Source organism: Notechis scutatus, chromosome 2 (genome assembly GCF_049901735.1).
Source record: "Notechis scutatus isolate UNSWTSFEM ecotype Mainland chromosome 2, rNotScu1.2, whole genome shotgun sequence".
Taxonomy (NCBI): Eukaryota; Metazoa; Chordata; class Lepidosauria; order Squamata; family Elapidae; genus Notechis; species Notechis scutatus.
In genome coordinates, this window is record NC_142010.1 from 162760611 (window position 1) to 162785868 (window position 25258).

General features: G+C 37.9%; 1 protein-coding gene across 1 annotated transcript in view; it reads left to right on the forward strand.

Annotated features, from left to right (window-relative positions):
* CHD1L (chromodomain helicase DNA binding protein 1 like) overlaps window positions 1-24052 on the forward strand; it is a 53980-nt gene extending 29928 nt beyond the window's left edge. Inside the window, exons 14-23 of the mRNA XM_026675462.2 lie at window positions 4174-4327; window positions 5247-5418; window positions 7089-7234; window positions 7684-7844; window positions 8118-8320; window positions 15303-15401; window positions 15737-15807; window positions 16310-16424; window positions 22469-22577; window positions 23916-24052. Coding sequence (XP_026531247.2) covers window positions 4174-4327; window positions 5247-5418; window positions 7089-7234; window positions 7684-7844; window positions 8118-8320; window positions 15303-15401; window positions 15737-15807; window positions 16310-16424; window positions 22469-22577; window positions 23916-23985 — 1300 coding nt within the window. The 3' untranslated portion in view covers window positions 23986-24052. The remainder of the gene's footprint in view (window positions 1-4173; window positions 4328-5246; window positions 5419-7088; window positions 7235-7683; window positions 7845-8117; window positions 8321-15302; window positions 15402-15736; window positions 15808-16309; window positions 16425-22468; window positions 22578-23915) is intronic.
* The last annotated feature ends 1206 nt before the right edge of the window (window positions 24053-25258 follow it).

The following is a 25258-nucleotide window of genomic DNA, read 5'->3' on the forward strand; positions in this document are numbered from 1 at the left end:
ATTTTCATTTAAATATTCCATACAGTGCTCTCTGGTTATCAGCAATACGATCATGTGCCACAAACTGTTTAGGAGGCTTCACTAATTCTCTTTATAGTCTTTGCTCCAAAAATGGACTTATCAAGAAAACTGGGGAAATATATGACAGACAAAATTAATCTATTGTAATAAGCTTCAAATGTTTTAAATGTTTGCAAGGATATGTGTCCAACAAGATTACGGTTTTCAATCATTTTGAAAATGGTAATTTAAAATGGTAAATTACCATTTTGAATCTTTTCAAAAATATTTTATAAACTATCTCAGTTGGCCTTAAACTCATGGAGGAAATAAGAAGAAAATGCAGTAGCACTAATGCCTGAAGAAAAGGAGGCAGGCAACAGCCATATTTGAGCGTACAGTTTTTATAGTCCTATCTCAGTGATATATTGGATGGGATGAGTTAAACTCTAAGGCATTCAAAAAGTATCAATTTGGTAATCTTGTGTTAAAGTGTCTATAAACATCTTTCTTAAATTATGAAAATGAAACCATTAGCGTTTTTAATGGACATCTGTGTCAGTTGAGTCAAGAATGCTTGAAGAAGATACTTTTTGGAGATATAAAATAGCCAAAGTTTGGAGAGTTTTTAAAGTCAATGTTTCAAAGTTCTGATTATATTTTGAAACCAAAAGAAAGCCGTTATAGGTTGTCTTTGACTTACAACAGTTTGTTTAGTGACTTGTTGAAGTTACAAAAGCACTGAAAAAAGTGACATGACCATTTTTCATGCTTATGATCATTGCACCATCCGTGATCACGTGATCAAAATCCAGATGCTTGGCAACTGGTTCATACTTATGACAGTTGTAGTGTCCTGGCGCCTCATGGTCACCTTTTGCGACCTTCTGATGAGCAAAGTCAATAGGGAAGCCAGATTCACTTAACAACGTTGTTACTAACTCAACTCCTGCAGTGATTCACTTAACAACTGTGGCAAGAAAGGTCATAAAATTGGACAAAATTCACTTAACAACTTTACATGCACTGTCCTACTTAGCAACAAAAATTTTGGGCTCAATTGTGGCTCTAAGTCAAGGACTATCTGTACTGGCCTAGATAGAATGTGCTCATCTAGATATATGCCCAATACAATCCAGAATAGGATTATCATGTTTGAGACATAACCTATTCATTTAATTAAGTGGAATATGAAAATACTATGATCCATTTATAATACACTCCTGTACATTATTGCTTATCAAATGATATATTTATCTTTATACTTTTCACTTGAATTAAGGCTGGTTTGTTTTTATTATAATTTATAAATATTTTCCTTTATTTTCAAAGGTGGAGTTGGTATCAATCTTACAGCAGCAGATACAGTTATTTTTGTTGACAGTGATTTTAATCCACAAAATGATGTGCAAGCAGCAGCCAGAGCCCATAGGATTGGCCAGAAGAAGTGAGGAAAATTTGGTGGCTTCTGCATGTAAATGTGGTGGTGAGGGCATATTTTATAAGGGCATATTTTATAAGTCCTGCTACATTGTTGTAGTCCCTCCCCAGACCACTAAAAAGCACATTTACAGCTAAGGTATGTCTTAGATTCAGAGGATAGCACCAGTTAATGTACAAGTAGTCCTCGAGGTACAATGGCAATTAGGACAGGATTGCTGTTACTAAGCAATGGAGTCATAAAGTGCAACATCAGATGACCGCATTGCTTAGCAATGGCAATCCAGGCAGTCTCTATTGCCGTTAACTCCAAGGCATGTAGGTCATCGTTAAGCAGGAAGTGAAGGTAGTCCCAAGTAAGAAGCATGGGGGACATTGCAAGGGGGGGCACCACACTGGCTGGGCATGTGTTGAGGAAGGGTGCTGCAGTGCAGGCCAGGGAAAGAGAATGGAGTGAACGTGTACGAGAACAGGGAGGCTGTGGACAGAGGATGCTGGTGGGTGCATTTGTGTATGAGCGTAGAGAGGTCCAGGGAATGAGATCACTGGTGAGTGCAAGCAAGTAAAGGGAGAGCAACTTGTGACCTTCCCTGTTGGCTTGCCCGTTTACTTTAGGCAGATGGCAGAGAAGGTCGGCAGTGATTATCACATTGGTACAACCAGTCATAAGTGTGTACTGGTTGTCAAGCATCTGAATTTTGTTTATGTCACTGTGAGGGTGCCACAGTCATATAAGCTCAATGTCATTATTATTTGGAACAGATACTGAATGATAGTATCTCGAGGACTACCTGTAGTGTATATGGAAACTAAAGAAATTGTTCCAAGTACAGTAGGCTTGAAAGTGATACCCAGAAGCTATTATGAGCACTTCATCTAATAATACTCATTGCAGCACCTTATTTAAGAAACATTGTAACATTAGTATTTTCATTTAAATATTCCATACAGTGCTCTCTGGTTATCAGCAATACGATCATGTGCCACAAACTGTTTAGGAGGCTTCACTAATTCTCTTTATAGTCTTTGCTCCAAAAATGGACTTATCAAGAAAACTGGGTGGAAATATATGACAGACAAAATTAATCTATTGTAATAAGCTTCAAATGTTTTAAATGTTTGCAAGGATATGTGTCCAACAAGATTACGGTTTTCAATCATTTTGAAAATGGTAATTTAAAATGGTAAATTACCATTTTGAATCTTTTCAAAAATATTTTATAAACTATCTCAGTTGGCCTTAAACTCATGGAGGAAATAAGAAGAAAATGCAGTAGCACTAATGCCTGAAGAAAAGGAGGCAGGCAACAGCCATATTTGACGTACAGTTTTTATAGTCCTATCTCAGTGATATATTGGATGGGATGAGTTAAACTCTAAGGCATTCAAAAAAGTATCAATTTGGTAATCTTGTGTTAAAGTGTCTATGGAGATTCTCAATCATCCAGCTCATGGTTGTCCCAAAGGTGCTTTTTTCAAGAGGCAACTGGACTTTCTAGTTTTTCTTTGAAGATGTTTTGCTTCTCATCCAAGAAGCTTCTTCAGCTCTGACTGGATGGTGGGGAATGGATTTATACTCCTTGCAGACAGCTGGTCATTTGCATTCTCAGAGAGTTGCTGAGGCTACCTGGAGATTTATTTGTATTGTCAGTGCAAATGGGTGTGAAACATTCTTGGAACTGTTGAAAGGACTGTTGTAGATTGGAGATAGATAATGTCCCTTTATGTTGAGAGAGACCTATTCAATTTTGACATGGATGGCCTCTTTGACCCCTCTTTCAAACCAGCGGTCCTCTCTGTCCAAAATATGGGCTTTGCTGTCTACAAAAGAGTGGCCTTTGTCTTTGAAATGCAGATGTAACATTGTCGATGGCATTGTCCTTCAGTAGGTGTTGCAAGACCTTTTTCTTGTAACTGCTGGTGGGATCTCTCTTCACAGTCATATTTAGGAGTGTCCTGCAGAAGACTGTTCACCTTAGCCTTGTAGTCATCTGTGTTAGGATGACTGTGCATCTTCCTTTATCAGCTGGCAGGATGGTGATATTTAGGTCTCTTCCTAGGGATGTCACTGCTCTTCTTTCTTGAATTGTGAGGTTGGAAGGGGGTATTTTAGAACTGGCAAGGGGTGCAGATACCTTCATTCTGGTTCTGGTTCTGCCAGTTTATTGTTCCTGGTGGCTGATTCTGTGGCTGTGAGGAGAACATAGGAGAACAAACACACCAAGACAAGATTCAGCAGTCCATCTGCATATAAAAAACAACAGCCATTCTTTTGAAGATAAACCTAAAGGTGGCCTCAACAACTCGTAAAAGAATGCAAATTAGCAACTATCTGCAAGGAGTATAAATCCTTCCATTCCCCACCATCCAGTCAGAGTTGAAGAAGCTTCTAGGATGAGAAGTGAAATGTCTTCAAAGAAAAACAAAGTCCAGTTGCCTCTTGAAAAAAGCACCTTCGGGACCTGAATTATAGTATTTTACAATTTACATAAATACATAATTTGCCCTCATATTGTCCAAAATGCTTCAGTGTAATTGAAGTTGGAGTGCAAAAATAACTGGAGGGTGAAAGAATCCCATTTCTGGTTTGGAAACCTATTGCCTCCATTGTTGTGGAAGCAAAACTAAAAATCCTGTAGCAATGAGACCTGAGAAATATTTGCTATATCCTGATGCAATACACATGACTACCAATTGTTATATTAATATATATCTTATGGTACTTTTTTAAAGACCAGTAAAAATCATCCGCTTGATTGGGAGAGACACTGTAGAAGAAATTATCTACCGACGAGCAATAGCAAAACTCCAATTAACTAATACTGTTATTGAAGGTGGGCAGTTTGCACTTGGAGCACAGAAAACTCGGGATACTTCAGATGTTCAGGTAAGAGATGCCAAAAAAAATTCACAAATTTCAGATAACAGCAGAGGAAATACAGATGGGTAACCCTAGAGATTAAATGGTGTTTCTGTATTTTTTTTCTTTTTGAATTCTATAAAGTATCAACATTCTGTGCATGAGGTATATAACATTTGGTTATCATTTGTACACATCACACTCTTATTTCTGAATCTAATAGTGATTTCTAATTCCTGTGCAAAATGTGCCTATATAGAATAAGTATTCATCACATCCAAAGCTTGATCTTTGGGAAGAAATTGTCTCTGTAACCTTCCATTTCTTAATCTAAATCTTTAGATTAATCTTAATCTAAAGTTGCCATTCTTGATTATCATTTCATCTGCATCACAAGCAAGTGAATTTTCCATCCTGTCAGCAGAATTCTTACTTAATTTGCTATAGGGACAAGTTATCTTCATCCTCACATGTTGTTTCTTCCTAAGTGTTTTCTCCAGCATATTTATATTCCAGTTTGTTGTTAAATAAACATGATGTCCCACAAGATAACAGGATAGTAATATAATAAGGAATGCTTTGATTTACTCTATAACAGTGTTTCTTAAACTTTTTTCTCTCAGGACCCCTTTCTACTTTTATGGAATTATGGAGGACTGCAAAATAGCTTTTATATGGGTTGTATTTATTAGTATTTAACATATTAAAAATTAAAATTGGTGTATTGCTGCCACTACCACTTCTCACAATTGTTTGAAAGGGTCTTAATATATTATTTGTCAACATAAATTGGCAAATAAATTCACGGACTTCTGAGGGAATTTTAGGAGATCCCTAGGGGTTCTCAGTCCACACTTTAAGAAACACTGGTCTAGATCAACTTTCTAAAAGAAATAGGGAAATAAGAGTGAGATCTTTTAAATGCCACTATACTCTCTTTTTTTAGAAAAAGCTACATGAAATCCTGAAGTTTGGTTTGGACAAATTGTTGTCATCAGAAGGGAGTACCGTCTGTGATATAGACTTGAGAAGTATCCTTGGGGAAACAAAAGGAGGAATATGGTCAATGGATCCAGTGCAATCAATCACAGAAATAAATGAAGAGCATATTTTGGAAAGTAAGTTGTTTAATCTAACATAAAATACAATAAAAATCAGGCTCCTCACTTGAAACTCAAATTTATTTTTGAACATTAACATTACTTATGTATATGCTGTCCATATTTTTTTATTCTCTTTACCAAAGTTTCTTTTGAACATGCACATTGTTGGTATGGTCTTTTGAACAAACCATAGTTGGTATTTTGTTTTGCTGAATAAACTGGTGGTCTTCTTTACTCATTATTTATTCATTTATTTATTTATTGCCTTTATTATTTTTACAAATAATTCAAGGTGGTGAACATATCACCCCTCCTATTTCCACGGACCTGGGGGGGCGTGTTGGGGAAACGACGGGCCAAGCCCCAAGCTTCAGGCGGGACCGCGGCCTTTCTGGCTTGAGCCCCAACCCCCCCCCCCCGCCGCCACGGGCCCCGCCCCCCCACCCGATCTGGCCTTGGTGAGCAACGCTGCGACATTGATCAGATTTGAACGGGGAACGGGCCCCCACCACCCCCCCCCCCGTCCCCCCCCGAAAACGGGCGGCCCTTTGCCCCCCCCCCCCCCGGCCCTCCCCCCCACCACCCAGGAGCCCGGGCAACACCGGCCGACAGGGCCCGGGCCCGACGAGCGCCGCCATTTGGCCCGGTGGGTCACCGCCCGTCAAAAGAGCCCAGGAGCACGGGCGCGTGTCAGGGGACCGAGAAGGGGGAACTTTGTTTAAACCACGAACCAAGACTTACGACCTTTTAAGGGTATGACACCAGCCCTAAACAAAGCCCTGACTTTAAAACGTTTAAAGAAAGAGTGGGGTTTGCGCGTAAAGAGCAAATAAGCTAGCAAATGGATAGGATTTAAAATTTGAGAAGAGGAGGTAGAAGGGAAAGGGACTTGGGGGGCCGACCCCTTAAAGGCTGGTGAGGGAAAGCACCAAGAAACAAAAGAAGGAAACTGTGACCCCATACAGAGGGGGCACAAAGAAATTGAGAGCTTGGACCCCTACAAGGGTTTTGCCTTTTTCTGTTGAAGGAGGCGTCTCTCTCTAAAATCCCTAAACAGTTTCCCTTTACCTTAAAAAAGGAGAAAAGAAAATATGTGGCTGTCCCACTAAAAACTAAAACGGCTCGGATAAGTTGGAAGGAAATTGTTACTTCTTTGTATTTTTATTGAATTTTTACCATTTGTATATCTAAAAAAAATTCTGATTTATGTATTTATTCAAGTAAAGTATATTAAAATTTGATTGGATAGATAAGGATATTACATTTATCAATAATTGGGAAATTCTGAAATGGCAAAACATTTTAAAGTAATAACTTGGCTTGAGCATGAAACAACAAAATAATATTGTACAAAATAGATTCTCTACTTCTAATACCATAGAATTTCTCACTCAGGAATTTCTACAGTACATTTCTTTGCCTCAAAAATAAAAAAGCTGATTAGAAAAGAGTTAATATAGGACATTGAATAATATTTTTTTCTTGCATATGTCTCTCATTAAATTTTATTATTATTTTTTTCAGGTTGGTGACAGTACAGATTTCATGTTTAATATAGGTGATGGATGCTAAAATCATGAATGGATAACTTTTTAAAAGAGGATCACTGTAAGAAGTATTACTATGCTGGAGCTAATCTTAAAGTTAAAATGTATGTAACATTGGTGGTTCATTTTGTTTTTAAGGCCATATGTACATATTTGAGGGCAAAGACTATTCCAAGGAAACTAGCCAAGGGGACAAGAAGGCATATGATAATTTGCTAGAACATCAGAAAGCTCTCCATGAAGACCTTAGTCAAGGAGGAAGAATTCTCCGAAATAAAGAAAACGTAAGAATAATGTGACATTTTGATACTTTGATTAGTATACCAGAAAAAGCTTATTTGAAGTTTATATACAAACATAACAGGTAGGATGGAAAAATAATTTCTACTGTCAACTTCCATAGTATGCCCTTTAGATTAAGTTTTATCTTATGTTTGGCTGGATTTATTCTCCAGTTTCTATGGATACTCTATCCATCAATTTGTAGTCAACCAGAATTTTAAAATCTCAACAAAGCTAGATTCTGGGTAGCAAGTTGTAATTATTCAGATGAATTTTCAGGCCAAATAATCTGGAAAGTCTTAAATTGGTCAAAGCAGTGGTGTGTTCTTGTTGTTTTGAAAAAGGCTATGGGAAATTGACCAGAAGAACCTCTGATGGTATAGAATGAAGAGGAATATGACACCAATTTGAGATTAAAAAAAAGATTATATCACATAGATTATTTTTCTAGGTTCTTCTTATGACAGCTGATATGGGACCTAGTAAAAAGCGTAAACTGAGCCCAGAAGAGCTGGAAGTTCTGCAGAAAAAAAATCAGGAAGCAGCAGCAAAGAAGGCAAGGCTTAGAGAAGAAAAGAGGCAGAGGGCAGCAGAGATTGAACAGCAGAAAAAGTAAGTTTTTTGCATGCTTTGCTCCCTCAGCTGTTGACCCTGTTCTGCTGAGCTTCAATGAAAGAGCATTTGAAAATTAGCATACTGTTACTAGCGGCCATTCATTTCTCTGTACTCTATTGGTCTAGAATCTCTGTAGACTATGGGCTGCTTTCATACTACTGTTTCAGTGGTGCTGAAGCAGGATTGAAATTCAGCTGATGCTTAAGCTTACAATAAAATCAACTCTGGATTATTTATGCAAATAAAAGGATTTTTTTTCATTGAATTAAGGATAGCCTTGTGGGAAGCCAATCACTACCAGTCGTGCTGCCTTGAGTCAGAAGAAAGCAGTGAGGAAGAAGATGAAGAAGAGGAAAAAGGTCAATTGGATTTAGAATATAAAGATCCTGAGGAGACTTCTATAAAGTATATTGTGGGTGATGTTACCCATCCCATAGTAGGAGATGAGGATGCCATTATTGTTCACTGTGTAGGTAAGTTAAGTAAACTTTAGGTTAAAAGCCTATATTTTGTGCATTGTGTTAATTAATTCAATAGATTAATTGAATGTCTTTGCAAGTATAGATCCACAAACATACTTTTATTTATTATTTATTTTATTGGGAGATAAATTTGCATCTGGAATCTATTATAATTTCCCTCTATTCCTACCTGAAAGGAAAAGAGGTCTAAATATAAGGAAATATCTTTAATAGTATTTTAGCTTGAAGTAAAATGTGAAATTTATACAATAGCCATTTCTCGGTAGCAGTTTTCACTATTCTACTCCTTTTCAGAAATCGTGTTACATTAGCCCCTGGATTCATATTATTTGGCTAGATGGAGATTCTGAGAGTTGTGGTAACATTGCATACAGCTACAGTGCCCCCTAGAAAACTCCATGGACAGTACCAAAAGGAAAAAAGATATGATGCTGGAAGATGAGCCCCTCAGGTCGGAAGGTGTCCAATATGCTACTGGGGAAGAGCAGAGGGCTAGTACTAGTAGCGCCAGAAAGAATGAAACAACTGGGTCAAAGCTGAAAGGACGCTCAGCTGTGGATGTATCTGGTGGTAAAAGGGAAGTCCAATGCTGGAAAGAACTATACTCCATAGGAACCTGGAATGTAGGATCCATGAATCAAGGCAAGCTGGACATGGTCACATGACAGAACATCGACATCTTAGAAATCAATGAACTAAAATGGACAGGAATGGGTGAATTTAATTCAGATGACCATCAGGTATACTACTGCGGGCAAGAATCCCTCAGAAGAAATGGAGTAGCCTTCATAGTCAATAAAAGAGTAGGAAAAGCAATACTGGGATACAATCCCCAAAATGCAGAATGATCTCAGTTCAAATCCAAGGCAAACCATTCAACATCACAGTAGTCCAGGTCTATGCCCCAACCACTGGTGCTGAAGAGGATGAAGGTGACCGGTTCTATGAAGCCCTACAACACCTTCTAGAATTAACACAAAAAATGATGTCCTTATCATCATGGGGGATTGGAATGCTAAAGTAGGAAGCCAAAAGATAACCGGAATAACAGGCAAGTTTGTCCTTGGAGTACAAAATGAAGCAGGGCACAGGCTGGTAGAATTTTGTCAAGAGAATACGATGGTCATAGCAAACACTTTTCCAACAACTCAAGAGACGATGCTACACATGGACATCATCAGACGGTCAACACAGAAATCAGATTGACTATGTGCTCTGCAGTCAAAGATGGAGAAGCTCTATACAGTCAGTAAAAACAAGACCAAGAGCTGACTGTGGCTCAGATCATGAGCTCCTTGTTGCAAAATTTAGGCTTAAATTGAACAAAGTAGGGAAAAGCATTAGGGCCACTCAGGTATGAACTAAATCCTATCCCTGATGAATATACAGTAGAGGGGACAAATAGATTTAAGGAATTAGATCTGATAGACAGAGTGCCTGAACCACTATGGACGGAGGTTCGCAACATTGTACAAGAGGTAGCAACTAAAACCATCCCAAAGAAAAAGAAATGCAAGAAAGCAAAATGGCTGTCTGAGGAAGCTTTACAAATAGCTGAGGAAAGAAGGGAAGCGAAAGGCAAGGGACAAAGAGAAAGATACACCCAATTGAATGCAGAATTCCAGAGAATAGCTAGAAGAGATAAGAATGCCTTCTTAAATGAACAGTGCAAAGAAATAGAAAAAAACGATAGAATAGGGAGGACCATTTAGTGGGCCCCAAGGAGAAATTCATAACAAGGATGTATAATTTATTAAAATTTGTCTTGGAAGAGGAAGTAGTAAAAGGTTGCATGATAGCATGGGCAAAAATATTGGACATAATATAGATTTAGAAGATTGGGAAAAAATATGGAACAAAAATTACACATTAACAAAATTGGCAGCTTATAAAGAAAACATATATAAGATTTTTACTGTTGGCATTTGATACCAATGAGATTGGTCAAAATGTACCGTAATATGAATCCAAGTTACTGGAAATGCAAACAGAACCAAGGTACCTTCTACCCATATGTGATGTTTATGCCTAGAAACCCAAAAATACTGGAATAAAATATGGAGTTGGATACAGGAAATAGTGGAAGATCAGATAGGGTTTAAACCGGAACTGTTCTTGTTAGGAATAATAAAGGGGAAATATAGTAAAAAGATTAAATATATGTTACCACATATAATGACAGCAGCAAGGATAGCATTCGCACAACATTGGAAACAAGATACCACGTATCAGAGGAATTAGTAATTCAAAAAATTTTAGATTGTGCTGAAATGGATAAATTCACGTTAGAACTAAAGGATAAAGAAGAGTCAGAGTATTATGAAGTTTGGGACAATTGGTACAAATGGTTGAATAATAATAAAGATAATAGAGATAAGAAAATTGTAGACAAATGTATATGAATTATATAAATGTGTGTGTGTGTGTGTGTATGATATATGTAGTAATGTCACAGTATTGTTAAGAGTAAGATTTGAAAATGTGAAAAAGCATAATAAAAATAATAATTTTTAAAAAAAGAATAGGGAGGACCAGAGATCTCTTCAAGAAAATTGGAGATATGAAGAGATACGTTTCATGTAAAGATGGGCATGATAAAGGACCAAAATGGCAGGGACCTAACAGAGGCAGAAGAGATTAAGAAGAGGTCGCAAAATTACACAGAAGATCTATACAAGAACAAGCTTAATGTCCCTGATAACCACAATGGGGTGGTCACTGACCTCGAGCCAGACATCCTGGAATGTAAAGTGAAATGGGCAACAACGAAGCTAGTGAAGGTGAGCTATAGGGAGCTGAGCTATTCAAAATCTTAAAAGACGATGCGGTAAAAGTGCTACACTCAATATGCCAGCAAATTTGGAAAACTCAACAGTGGCCACAGGATTGGAAAAGGTCAGTTTACATTCCAATGCCAAAGAAAGGCAATGCCAAAGAATGTTCAAACTACCGCACCATTGCACTCATTTCACATGCTAGCAAAGTTATGCTCAAAATCCTACAAGCTAGACTCCAGCAGTATGTAGACTGAGAACTACCAGAAATACAGGCATGATTTCAAAGAGGCAGAGGAACTAGAGATCAAATACCCAACATACACTGAATCATGGAGAAAGGTAGTGAGTTCCAGAAAAACTTCTGCTTCATCAACTATGCTAAAGCCTTTGATTGTGTGGATCATAACAAATTGTGGCAAGTTCTTAAAGAGACGGGAGTACCAGACCAACTTATTTGTCTCTTGAGAAACCTATATGCGGGTCAAAAAGCAACAATGAGAACTGGACACAGAACCACTGATTGGTTCAAAATTGGAAAAGGAATTCAACAAGGCTGTATACCGTCACCTTGCCTATTTAACTTATATGAAGAGCGCATCATGAGAAAAGTAGGGCTAGATCAGGGGTGGGATTCTACTGGTTCATCCCGGTTCAAGTGAACCGGTAGCTCCGAAGATCAACTGGGAATGAACCAGTTTGCTCCAAAGATCAAGGTATTTCCTTTTTCCCCACATCAAACATCTGTTTTCCGAAGATCAGCTGTGCCTCACGATTTAGATGTCAGCGTTCCAGAAAACCTCAACTCCAATAAATAACTCTGAGACAGACATTCCTTTTATTAGAGTAGTAAACTGGCACATCTGGGAACTCCCAAATCTGAACGTTCCGGGTTTTCCTCCAATAAGTAAAAAATTACAAATCCACCCCCTGCACCCCTTATTCCATCACATGCCCCAATCACCATCCGTCCCAACTTGAGACATCTCCTCAACCATTCCTCAGCCAGGTACAGGAATAACATGACCTTGACTTTAAAGAAGAATGCTATTATGTCTGACCACATACGCTCCACGAAATTGCCCCCCCCCCCCATTTTCCCAGGCTCAAGAATGTGGCAACATGGAAGCTTCTGGTGCTAATATGGCTTCCAAAGCTGACATTAGATTAGCTAGAAAGCAGGAAATTGTCGGATTTATTGCTTTCTAGCTAATCTAAATCACACAGCACAGCTGATTCCTCCCCCCTCATTGTTGTACTGCTTCAGCAGGAGGCTTCCCTGAGGCCCAGGAGGCAAAAAATGGTGTGTGGGGTTGTGTGCTGCATGGGCTCCCCATGCCCTGTTTTTGCTCCCAGGAGGTTTCCCTGAGGCCCAGTAAACCAAAAGAATTTTGGCCTACAGGGCCTTGGAAGCCTCCTGGGAGCAACTTCTAGAGCAGGAGCAACTTCTGACTTCCTACCAGCTTCCCCATTGAAGAGTTTGGTGCAGTGGCAGGATTTAAAATAAACAAGGAAAAGACCACAATATCGACAAAAGAATCTTACAAATAAACAGAAAAACAAATTGACAGAAAAGATGGGTGTCAATTCAATGGGCATGCAGATAACTAAAAATGTTAAATACCTGGGAATTTGGCTAACAGCAAGATGTATAACCATCAAAGAAGACAATTATACTAAACTCATACAGGAAATAAAGTTGGATTTGAATAAGTGCCTGGGATCGACAGGATGTGCTCCTTCCACTCACCGTCTCTCCAGGACAGTTCGGGTCCACTGGGACCATCCAGCTGTGGGGGTATTGGTGACTTTCACTGGAGTTCCAAGAAAGCCATCTTTCCGCTGCTGCTCAAACCCCGCCTTACAGGAAAAACCTACAGCTGTCGCTGGTTGGAAGGATATCTACAACAAAAATGAACATTCTACCGAAACTGCTATTTTATTCCAAACAACTCTGGTAAAATTAGGAAAAAAGTTCTTTGAGGACCTAAATAGACTGGTTTCTAAGTTCATCTGGCAGGGCAAAAAACCAAGAATCAAAATGAAAATGCTACAAGACACGAAAAACAAGGGTGGTTTTGGGCTCCTGGATTGGGAGCTGTACTATCAGGCTTCAATTCTCACATGGGTGAAGGAGTGGATAAATTTAAAAAATAAAAGAATATTGACGATAGAAGGACATGATCTACAACTGGGGTGACATGCATTTATATGGTACAGGAAAAATAAACCACACAGATATTTTCCAAGATACCATATTAGAAATGCTTTGGTGTCAGTATGGGTGGGGGGGGGGGGAAATCAAACAGAACCACTACATGAAAATACCTGTCTGCTTATCCATGATAGAAGCATTAATATACCCTGATGTTTTAGATCCAGATCAGATTATAAGATATAAAGGCATACTTAATGAACAGGGAGGTTTTAAATCAGGAATTTAAAAAACGGGGAATTAATTTGGACTGGTAGTCATATATCCAAATCCAAACGTGATACAATAAAGATTTAGGAATGTATGGATTCTATAAGGAACCCTAAGAACTGGATAAAATACTGTTAGGAACAGATGAAAAATTAATAAAGAAAATGTATAATTACCTACTGAACTTTAAAATGGAAGAAGAATATGTAAAAGAAACGATTGTTTGGGCAAAATTTTTTGGATACACCATAGAATTAGAACTGGCAAAAACTGGGAGAGAAATTATAAATTAACATTGTCAACAGCATACAAAGAGAACCTATACAAAATGTTTTATAGATGGCACTTGCCACCAGCAAGATTGATAAAAATGTTTCCAAATATGTCACCGAAATGCTGGAAGTGCAAACAAAGGTCAGGATTCTACTACATGTGGACCTGTCCGGCAGCAAAAAAATATTGGTTGAAGATAAAGAATTGCCTAGAAGAGATAACAAAACAGCACCTGAAACCAGAATTATTTTTATTAGGGATAATTGCAGGGAAATACAATAAAAGACTCATATATTTAATCATACATATAACAACATATAATAATGTAGCTAGAATCCTATATGCACAAAACTTGAAAAGTGAAAGGACTCCCACGGAGGAGGAGGTAATAAAAAAAACATTAGAATGTGCTGAACTGGACAGACTTAGAATGGAACTCAAGGACAAAGAGGAATCACAATACCTAACATGGGATATACTGTATGATTGGATAAATAATAGATGCAGAGATTAGGGTTGAAAAAGTGAAAAATGAAAGAAGATCAACAAAATAAAAATACAGAGATAGGGAAATATGTAGGAACAAACAACTTAAGAAATATTATTGTTGAATTGTATGTGAATATAGTATGAAATGCACAAAATAAGAACTGTAATAATGTATTATGGTAGAATTAAGCAAATAATAGTTATAATCTAGATGTATAACACGATGTAATCAAATGAGATTATATTATATGATAGTTGTAGCTATGATGTAAAATATGATGAGGAAAAAAGGGGGCTTTGATATAACCAGTACACAACGCCTTTGTATGATTGGAACTGTAATATATATTAAGGAAAAATGTACAATAAAAATATTTATTTAAAAAGAAGTGTGGTCTGACCATTGTGGAAATTTCAATTCGAGAGAAGTAATGGTTACCAGATTTTTATGCGTTCTTAAAGTTCAATAATTGTTCTGGCATAATACATTATTTGGATTAACTGGAGGGCACAAATATAAATATATATAGATATATTGTCCATTTTTCAGCCCAAACTAGAATAATTTATATAAAAAAAATAATCCCTATTCTCAGTCTAGAAAAAAAATATACAGAAGTAAAAAAAGGGGAGAGAAAATGCAAACTAAAATAGTCAGAAACTAAATCTTAATATTGAGCACAAATTCAAAATGATCAGCTAGCGTAGGCAAACATCTGTGCTATAAGGAGCCAGAATTGGAGATTTACTTATCAAAGCTAATTTAAATGAAGGCAACTCAAAAATCTAAATTACTGTGCTGTCAGTTTACCAGTATAATGGTTCTGTTTCCTCATTTGAATACTGAATGGAATGAGGATTGTAACTGTTAATTTATCTGCATTTGTTGTTGCAATCTCCATGAAGAACAAAAAGACATCATTCTGAAAGTACCACTCTATTTCAAATAAGTAATGAATAGTCTTCCTGAACTTTTAAGTTAAACTTCTAAACATACAATTCTTTGTTTCAGATGATTCTGGCCACTGGGGAAGAGGTGGTTTATTCACAGCTCTGGGGAATCGTTCTGACCAACCAAAGAAAATATATGAATTAGCAGGAAAGATGAAAGGTAAGTCTCCTTTCCATTATTTTAGTAGATGACACCCAACTTTGCAAATCCAAGAAATCCAAAGGCTTAGTTGCCACCACTCATTCAAATATTAATTCCAGCCAGTCTCTTACACAAGAATGAGTTTAAAAGAATCACACAATCACTGCCTATGTATAATATTGCAGGGAGCTATTTTTCTTTGCCTGCTTCTACCTTATCTAAGGAAAGCCATAATAATGCTAAATGAAAAAGATTGTGACAGTTTATTCTTCATTAGAGCTATTCAGAAAAACTTTTCTCAATTTAAATCTAAATAGGACAAAATGTTTCCACCCTTGTTAATTGTTTTGTAGACCTGGCATTAGGAGGAGCTCTTTTATTCTGCATTGATGATAAGGAATCCAGGAATAAAGGAACAGATTTGGTAACTATATAACAATATGTTTTCTTTAAATAATTCTAAATTGCATTCTATGCAGATAAGAACCCAATTAAATATATAGTTGATATTCTGCATTGATAATAAGAAATGCAGGGGAAAAAGAGACAGATTTGGTAGCTGCACAAACATATATTTTTCTTTAAGTAGCTCTAAATTGTATTTTATGCAGATAGAAATCCTATAAAATGCATACCTGAATATTAGTAAAAGTTGCAGAATAAATATAAAACAACTTACTAAGCAAAATGCATGGAAACTACTCTGTTTTTGATTGATAGCAATCTTGGCTAGATTGTCTCTGAATTCCTTTCTTCATGTTTTTAAATAATCGTACACTAAAGGAAAATAAAAATGAAATTATCAGGATTAGTTCAAAGTTCAGAAGACATAGCATTTGTAAAAAGTGACAAGAATTGTTTTGTTTTTTGACAATCCATTCTGTGTACTCGATTTGCTCACTAGTCAAAATGTAATATCTTCCTAGCTGGCTCTTATTGTAGCACAGCATCGGGATCATTCAAACAACTTGTCTGGAATTAAGCTTCCTGCATTAGAAAAAGGATTAAAGAAAATTTATCAAGAAGCCAAGAAAAGAAATGGTAAGTATGCCTGTCTCAGGGCTTTTGAAATGGAAGAAACATGATAGTTCTCTGTGTACAAAACTTTGTATTTCGACAAGGGTGATGGATATTGCAAATGAACAGGTTGGGTAAGATTGCTTTATAGCACAGAAGCAAAATTTGCTTCCACCTAGGATTGAATTAATGGAACCACTACTAACCTCAGGGAAAAAAGAACTGCTACCCTATATGCTGCCAAATGGTAGTGGCCAAGGAGACAAAAAGGGAGGGGAAAAGAAGAAAAGTGATTGAATGTATCAGCTGATGACAAGCAACTGCAATATGAGCCTGGAAATAGTAAAAATCAAATGTCTAGACTAGGGCTCTGCAACCTTAAATGCTCAAAGAGCCATTTGGACCCGTTTCCCACAAAAAAAACAAAACAAAACACCGGAGCCAAGTTGGCATGGCCAACTTGACGTCACTCACTCCCACCCAGTCACATGACTCCCTAGCCTGTTAGAACTTGCAGCACATCCAACCAGCACACAAGTAAATAATTCTGCAGGATTCATCCACATAAGAAAACTTCTTTATATACAATACCATACAGCAGAAGTCAGCATACAAAATTAGGAATACAGAAGCAATATTCACAGAAGCAAGTCATTACAGAGTAGAGATATATAGAGGCCTGGGTTACAGAGGACAAACCAACTCTTATCCAGTAAGTCTAAGCCAAGCCCAGACTCCAAACTGTCTCTTATGGCCCCATACAAACAAATACTGTTTCAGTTTCCAAACAGTCCCCATTAGCTGACTTGTTTGCCATGTCTATTCCAATTTATGAACCTTATACACTCCTCCCTTTATGACTGGTACAGACAGAAAACCAAATAACTCAATGTTCTTCTTGTGGTGCACTCCATCCAATGACGTGGTCACATACTGCTGCCAACACTAGTGCCAGCCTTATACTTTTACTCTTCACCATTGGTGTGAATATTTCGTCATAGTGCACATTTTTCTTCTGTGAAAAACCTTGTGCTACTAATCTTGCCTTGTATTGTACCTCATTATTGATAGTACTTTCTTTTTATACACCCACTTACATCCTACAGCTTTGCAACCCTGTGGCAACATCATAGATGTGAACACTTTTATGTTCACCCATATATTTCATTTCTTTGTCCATGACTTCTTTCCACTTTACTTGTTCAATTTTGGGTAATGTCAATACTTATTTATAGTTCCTTGGTTCATATCACACATTACACACCATAACTTTACTAGCAGAATACATATCAGGTGGAATCCTCTTGGTCCATCGCTCTGATCTGTGTGGCATTGATTGCTCTTCAGTCCTTTCTTGCTTCATACCTCAGTCATCTTCTGATTCCTTTATTTGTGCTTTTTCAGTTTCTCCTCCCTGAACGCTGACACTATCACTAAGTGAGTTACCATCACTAAGTGAATCACTGTCACTAAGTTGATCATTCCAAAAATTGGCATCGATTCTGTTCCAGTTTTGCTCTGCAAAGCTTGCAGACCTTGAAATCACTATTCTCTTGCTTCCATCACTAAAGCAATAAGTTCATAGCCTGTAAATCTTAAATTTCTATTCTTTGGTTGACCCTTTCTTCTAATTGCTTTTGTAATATGCACCCATGCAGTGCTTCCAAACACCCTTAAATGTGCCAGAGATGGCTTTCTCCCATATAGCATTGCATATGGAGTATCATTAATGGAGGAACTCCACAGCCTATTGATTAAATAATTTGCAGTCAACATGGTTTCACCCTAATATGACTTGCTCAAACCTGAGTCCTCCAGAAGTGAGTCCTTCATCGTTTATAAGACACCATTCCGCCTCTCAGCTACACCATTTTCAGCTGCTTTTTTTGGTATGGATTTGTGTGTCTGTATTTTATTCCTAACTGTCCCAACCCCTGTTGAAAACTTGCTGACGTGAATTCTGAACCTCTGTCAGTTTAAATTTAACCCTTCTGCAAACTGTTGCATTTTTTGCAAAACTCGGAAGCTGGCATTGCCAAGCTTTCTGTGCAAGAGATGAACACATGAATTGTGTTGTGCCACATTTTCAAATGTTTGAGCACATTGAACCTTTTGTCTCTGCAACACATAAAGATTATCCCCTTTTATGCCCTGGGCACATACATTCCCATTTCTCTTTATGAGACACTTCCCATTTACAAATGTGGTCTCAAACCCCTTTTGGTCTAGACTAGAGACACTCAATAAATTATGCTCCGTTTCAGGCACACACAATATATTGCTAAACTTTTCCTTTTGACATGAAACCACCACACTGCCATTTCCAGTGACTTTAGCCTTCTAGCCATTTGCCAAGGCCACCTCCAGCTGGATCCATTCTGAAAAATATTTTAGAATTATTAACAATTGTTTGACCAGCCCCACTGTCAATTAACCATTTGACCCTGCTATTAAAATAGCCAACTTTTGCAACAGCAGCCTGTCCATCTGTTGTCCTTTTTATTTGCAAACAGTCTTCCTTCAAATGAGTCCTATCCACAGATGAAACACCACAGATGAAACACCACCGTTCTGTTGCTTTCTTTGTTGAAAAACTTTGTTGGGTTGTCATCTGATCTCTGCAGACATCTTGTCTGTTGCTTTTCTCTCTCTGCTCCTTGGGCCCTCACCTCAGGAATTTTTCCTTGTGGCTTTTTCTAAAATGGCACTTATTTTCTTCTGAAATCAAACAGGCTTTAAGAGCTTCCATTCTTAAGTCCTGTTCTGGTTTGCACTCAAAAACAGCTGAAACAATATCCCAAGTTTCATCAACACTGTTTAACACTACAGCACCTTTTGAGATTTAGGAATCTGCATCCCACGCTGTTCCAGCTCAATGAATAAAGTCTACATGTGCAACAAATGCTACTCCACACTTGCTTGTGGCTGCAGCCTTGCTCTGTACAACTGTCTCGATAATTGTACAATATTGCACTCACATGCACACTTCTCAATTTCAGCCAAACCTCATCTTCAGTCTTTAAATCAGCTACATTCAAATATTGTGCATCTTCTAAATTTAAGATGATATAGGCCAGTGCCTTGATATGCTGCCTCTGATTAGCTTCTGCTAATGGTGCCTGGGTTGATTTACAACAATATCCCAAAGCTCCTTAGCCTTTAGGAAACATTCCAATTTTGCAGCCCAAATAATATAATTCTTTTGTCCCAAATGAAGCAGAGAGCTCTCCTCGAATTCAACAGCCATCCTGCAATCTTTCTCTGCCTTGTTCTTTTTTACTATAACACAAGCAGTCCTTAAGCCTATATTACAGTTCAGTCTTATTGTGTACTCTTGGCCCATAATCTGTTAAGAGCTTGCAGCACATCTGACTAGCACACAAGTAAATAATTCTGCAGGATACATCCACATAAGAAAAACTTCTTTATATACAAAGCAGACAGCAGAAGTCAGCATACAAATCAGCAATATTCACAGAAGCAAGTCATTACAGAGTAGACAGATATAGAAGCCTAGGTTATAGAGGACAAACCAACTCTAATATAAGGTCCAGTAAATCTAAGCCACGCCCAGACTCCAGACTGTCCCATACAAACAAATACTATGTTTTAGTTTCCAAACAGTCCCCATTGGGTGATCTGTTGCCATGTCTAGGCAGTAATAGGCTATGGCGATCCCTGCAGCCTGAAACAGCTGATTGTTGGGAGGCCGATCCAACCAACAATCAGGCTGTGCTGTGACCAAGCTGTTTGCTGCAAGGAGGCAAATTGCTGGGAGGCAGAGGCAGATTTTTTTTCTTGTTTTCCTGACCAAAAGCTAGGTGCGTCTTATACTCCAAAAAATACAGTATATGCTGCTTGACCTGATAATCTATTGAGAGAGGTAAGTTGTCTCCCTGGAGCTAAGATCAAAGATGTGACAGAGAGCTCATCAAAATAAGCAAACCTTCTGGTTATTGTCTGTTTCTTTCTTTTCATGTTGGGATGAACGATACAACCAGGAAAATAATATCTAGAGACCATGAGCAACTGGGCAAGAAAGCAAAACAATACAGGACACAATAATCTTCTCTTCCATACTGTCAACACCCAATGTGGCAATGGAGGATTTTAAAACTGCTGGTTCAAGGGACGATGCCATTGAGAGAACTTAGACCATGGTTTATAATACCTACAGGAAGTGCTTCCAGCAAGAGATGGGCTGTACCTCACAAGCACTGGGAAAAATATGTGGAAAACTGCCTCATCAAAAGGGCTTTAAACTAAAAATGGAAGTGGAGAGTGACCAATCTTTAATACCAAACTCCAAATAATAAATTGCAACACAAAAAAAACAGACAATGAGGAAGAGGAACTTGGGTATAAAACTCTCTGGAGGCCAGAAATAGGCCCGTTTTTGCCCTCCATGAACCTCTGGGAGGCCCATTTTCTACCTTTCTGGGCTCCACACACCCCCTGCACTTACCTGGGATCCAAAATGGGCCGCATGGGGACTCCTGGGTGGGACAGGGCCAGACGGTAGTCAGGAACTACCGGTTCACTGAACTACACGTAAAATTAACATCCTGTTCGTCTGAACCAGCTGAAGCCCACCCCTGTTTTCATTCCAGGGTTCTGAAGGAGCTGGCAGGGAAACTGCCAGAAGGCTGGAATAGGGCTGATGTAATTCAATTTTCAAAAAAAAAAAAGTGGAACCAGGAAACTATAGGTTGATATCAATACCTGGGAAAATCATAGAAAAGATAATCAAAAAAAATTGTGAGCACCTAGAAATGAACAAGGTGTTTAATAGAAGCCAGTATGGGTTTGTTAAAAACATCATGCCAAACTTTATCTCCCTCTTTAATAGTTTATAGTTATATCTATATACCACTCTATACTGCACAAGTGAGGCCAGACTTGGAATACTGCATCCAGTTCTGGCCACTATAATACAAAAATATTGCTGAGGCACTTGAAAAAGTGTACGATGAATAATTGAGGGAGCTGGATATGTCTAGATTCTAGCCTAAGGAAGGGAAGGATTAGAGTGACTTGATAGTAGTTTTCCAGTATTTGAGGGGCAGTCACAGAGAAGAGGAGGTTGATTTAGTCTCCAAAGCTTCTAAGAGCAGAACAAGAAGCAAAAGGTGGAAGCTGGTTAAAGAGAGATCCTACCAGGAACTAAAGAGAAATGTCCTGATAGGGAAAGCAGTTAATCTGTGAAACAGCTTACCTCCTAAAGTAGGTAATCCATTGCTGGTGGTTTTCAAGAAAAGATTGGTCAGTCATTTGTCTGGAATGGTATAAGGTCTTCTGCCTTGGGCAGGGGGTTGGACTAGAAGACCTCCAAGGTCCTTTCCAGACCTAACACTATGATTCTAAGCTGGGGACTAGATGACGATATTGTTAGATGGATTCACAATTGGCACCCAAAAAGTACCATATTTATTAGGCAAGTATGTGGAGTACCTTGAGCCCCATGCTATCCAGTGACCTTGATGAGGCAGTTGATGGGACACTTACAGCCTGTAGATGGCACAAAACTGGGAATAATGGCTAACATTTTAAATGAAAGAAGATCCATGAAGATCTAGGCAGATTTCAGAAGAAGAGAAGAAGAGACTCTTGCCCAATGCTGGAACAGCCCATTTATTGTTGTTTTTAAGGATGAGGTGAGACTGGGTGGTCTGACAATTTCAAGCTGTTCCCACTCCCATTCTTAAGAGCACAAGCACCACTGAAAAACAATCATTATACTGCTGAAATTTAATCATTTTGGTATTAAATTTCACCAGGGAAATCTGAAGGTGTTACTTATATGTTACCACAACTTGGTTTTTACTGACTATTCAGTTGGAATAGATTACAAGGAGGAACTCTCAAAAGTTCTACTATTCACATTAGAATAGATTTAAAATGAACATTAGCCCCTGTTATAGTTTACATTGCAACAAAATGAGCTTCTCTTCGTATAAAAATAATGTAAAATATCATTTTGTTTATAATTTCCTAGATAGTTCCTTCTACACCAATACATTGTTATTGGTGCTGCATACCAGATATTTTCTTTTTATTCTTTACCTCAGCAAGCATTCATCTTCCTCGCATTGGATATTCAATCAAAGGCTTTAATTGGTATGGAACAGAACGCCTCATTCGCAAATACTTGGGATCCAGAGGAATTCCCACATATGTGTATCCTTCTACATCTTATATTGCTCAAAATAACTTGTTATCTGTATTTCACAGTGAATTAAGACTTTCCAAGAACCAGGCTGCAATGAATTGCTTTTACTTATTCAACAGGCTAAGAAAACCAGACAAAGATGTTTATTGAAACAACAGAACTGCTGAATGAAGACATGAGACACTTGTTGAGACCTGAACAACTGAGTATTTTGCTGATATAGACCAGGTGTCAAACTCACATTGTCATGGTGGCATCACGTGATGTATTGGGACTTTTTTCCCCTTTGCTAAACTGAGCGTGAGCATGGCCAGCACGTGATGCATCTGCCCCAAGGGCCGGGAGTTTGACAGCCCAGATGTAGACAATCCAAAATGATTCCTTCCCTTTTTTAGGTTAGACATTTTTTTCATGCAAAAACATTGTATTTCAGCTTACAGTTCTAGAACAAGGGTAAACTCAATTTCATTGAGGGCCATATCAGGGCTGTGGTTGACCTTGCGGGGCTGGGTAGGTGTGGCTGACTGGGTGGGTATGACCAACTGGGTGGGCATGGCCAGCTTGACGCCACTCCCCAAACTGCTGGCATGTTTTCTCATTGGGTAGACCAGGCCAAAGCCAGGCTGGCTCGATCTTTCCTCTTCATATTGGGTAGACCAGGATGGTCCTACGGGCCAAATCTGACTATATCGCAGGCTGAATTTGGCCTGTGGGCCTTGAGTTTGACACTCCTATTCTAGAAGAAGAGTGTGTTCAGATTCTTTTAATTAGTGTGAAGGAAAGGCTTTTGAAATTACCCTATAAAGGTTATACAATTGAACAAACATATTCACAGAAGGCTTGTCTGGTTTGATTTTTTCTCTCTCTTATTTTCCTGATGAGAGCAAACATTGTGGCAAAATAGTGGAGCTTATAACAAAAATTGTACTTTAAAAACTTAAACTGGTAGATGACATACACATTGAACATGGAAGTATTCATCGGTCTGGGAATAGCAACACTATTACCTAGTTGAGGCATTCCCAAAGGCATTTCAGAAAAGATATTTGTTTTCTTGGTTGCAGAAAGATGACATATAAGTTCTGCCTCTCAAAATCACTTGATTCTTTTTTTTTAACATGGGAATTATCAAAGGCCTTCCCACAACTTTGCTAAGAACAAACTCTAGTGAAGATTTTTGGGATCCTTCCCTGTACTAATATTTGCAACAGTAACAAAAAAATCATAATGTTAAGTGACGCTTATGTTCAAATTAGCTCTATGACAGGCATGGGATATAAGACAGCAATTTACTGATTGAGTTAAGCTGATAATAACTGTGGCAATTCCTTAGCTATGTTCTTCAGATATTACTTTCCAAGAATTAAAGCATGTTCGTCTTCAAAAGAATCCACAGTAGCAATACTGCAATCTTAAAGTTTTTCAGCTATTAAACAAAAATCGACATTTTCAGTGGATAAATTGAATTAAATATTCACTTTTATGTAGTTTTCTTAATTTTTGTTTTTAATTAGAATTGTATTTTATAGTTCTGGGTACTTTCTATATTAATGGGGCAAATTATGCTTTAGAAAAAATATCCAAAGCTTCAAAGATGGCCTGAAAAAATGAAGAGAAGTGAAATTTTATAAAAAGAGTGATTGCACAATAAAAGAATTATCTGAAACCAATGTAGAATTAGCATTTAGATGATTTGCTGGAGTGTTAAGTTTTACTATTCAAGTGTGTGGGACTGTTACTATAGACAAGTTCTGGCTCATTTGAAATGGAGAATATATATTTACAATAATTTAAATAAACAATATATGTTGTCATAGATTACAAGTGTATTAGGAAGGGCAGTGTTGTAGTTTACAAGCATTTTTTTTACATTTTTTTACATTCACTCATCCAAAAAAAATAATAGGAGCCTTGTGGAAACCAGCTCACACAAATGGCATACTACAGGGTAGGCACCCTGAGTAAGAAGAAACAAAGCAAAATCCCTAATGTATCAATCAAAAAAAAAACACCAAAATGATGCCAACTATGTCAAGATGGATAACCAGGAAAGAGTAAATTTCACTTTAAAAAATTACGGGAAACACATACTACAATATAAAACATAGCCCAAGTTAAAATCTACAAAAACAACTAACTCTGGTAATGTGTAAGGTAACTGTATAAGCAGCAGATCCAATATCCAAATTTAACCATCCTTCGGAGCTGTTCTGGTTTTTCAATGCAGTAGATGTTAAAAGTCCAATTTCAATATGCATGCCCAACAAAAATTATGATTTGGGGTGGGAGGACTTGCTATATACTCAAGAAGTATAGATCTTTTTGAGTCATCCTAGTGCAGGGGTGGGCAAACTACGGCCCGTGGGCCACATCCGCCCGTTGGTCTTTTTAATCGGCCCGCCGAAGATTGGTACAGAATTAAGGTTTGATGTGAATGATTGAATGATTGCATTCATTTGATTTTGACTTGTAATGACAGGCATTTCGACACCAGGTGGCGGCCCGTCTGTCAAATTTTAAAAGTCAATGTGGCCCCCGAGCCAAAAAGTTTGCCCACCCCTGTCCTAGTGACTAAGAAATGAGATGCATCAAGAAAAACGAGCCCTTGAAAAGTTAAGGAACTCCGTACAAAAAAGGATGCTCTGTAGGTGGTGTAAACACTCAGAAATCTTCCAGCTTGAAACATACA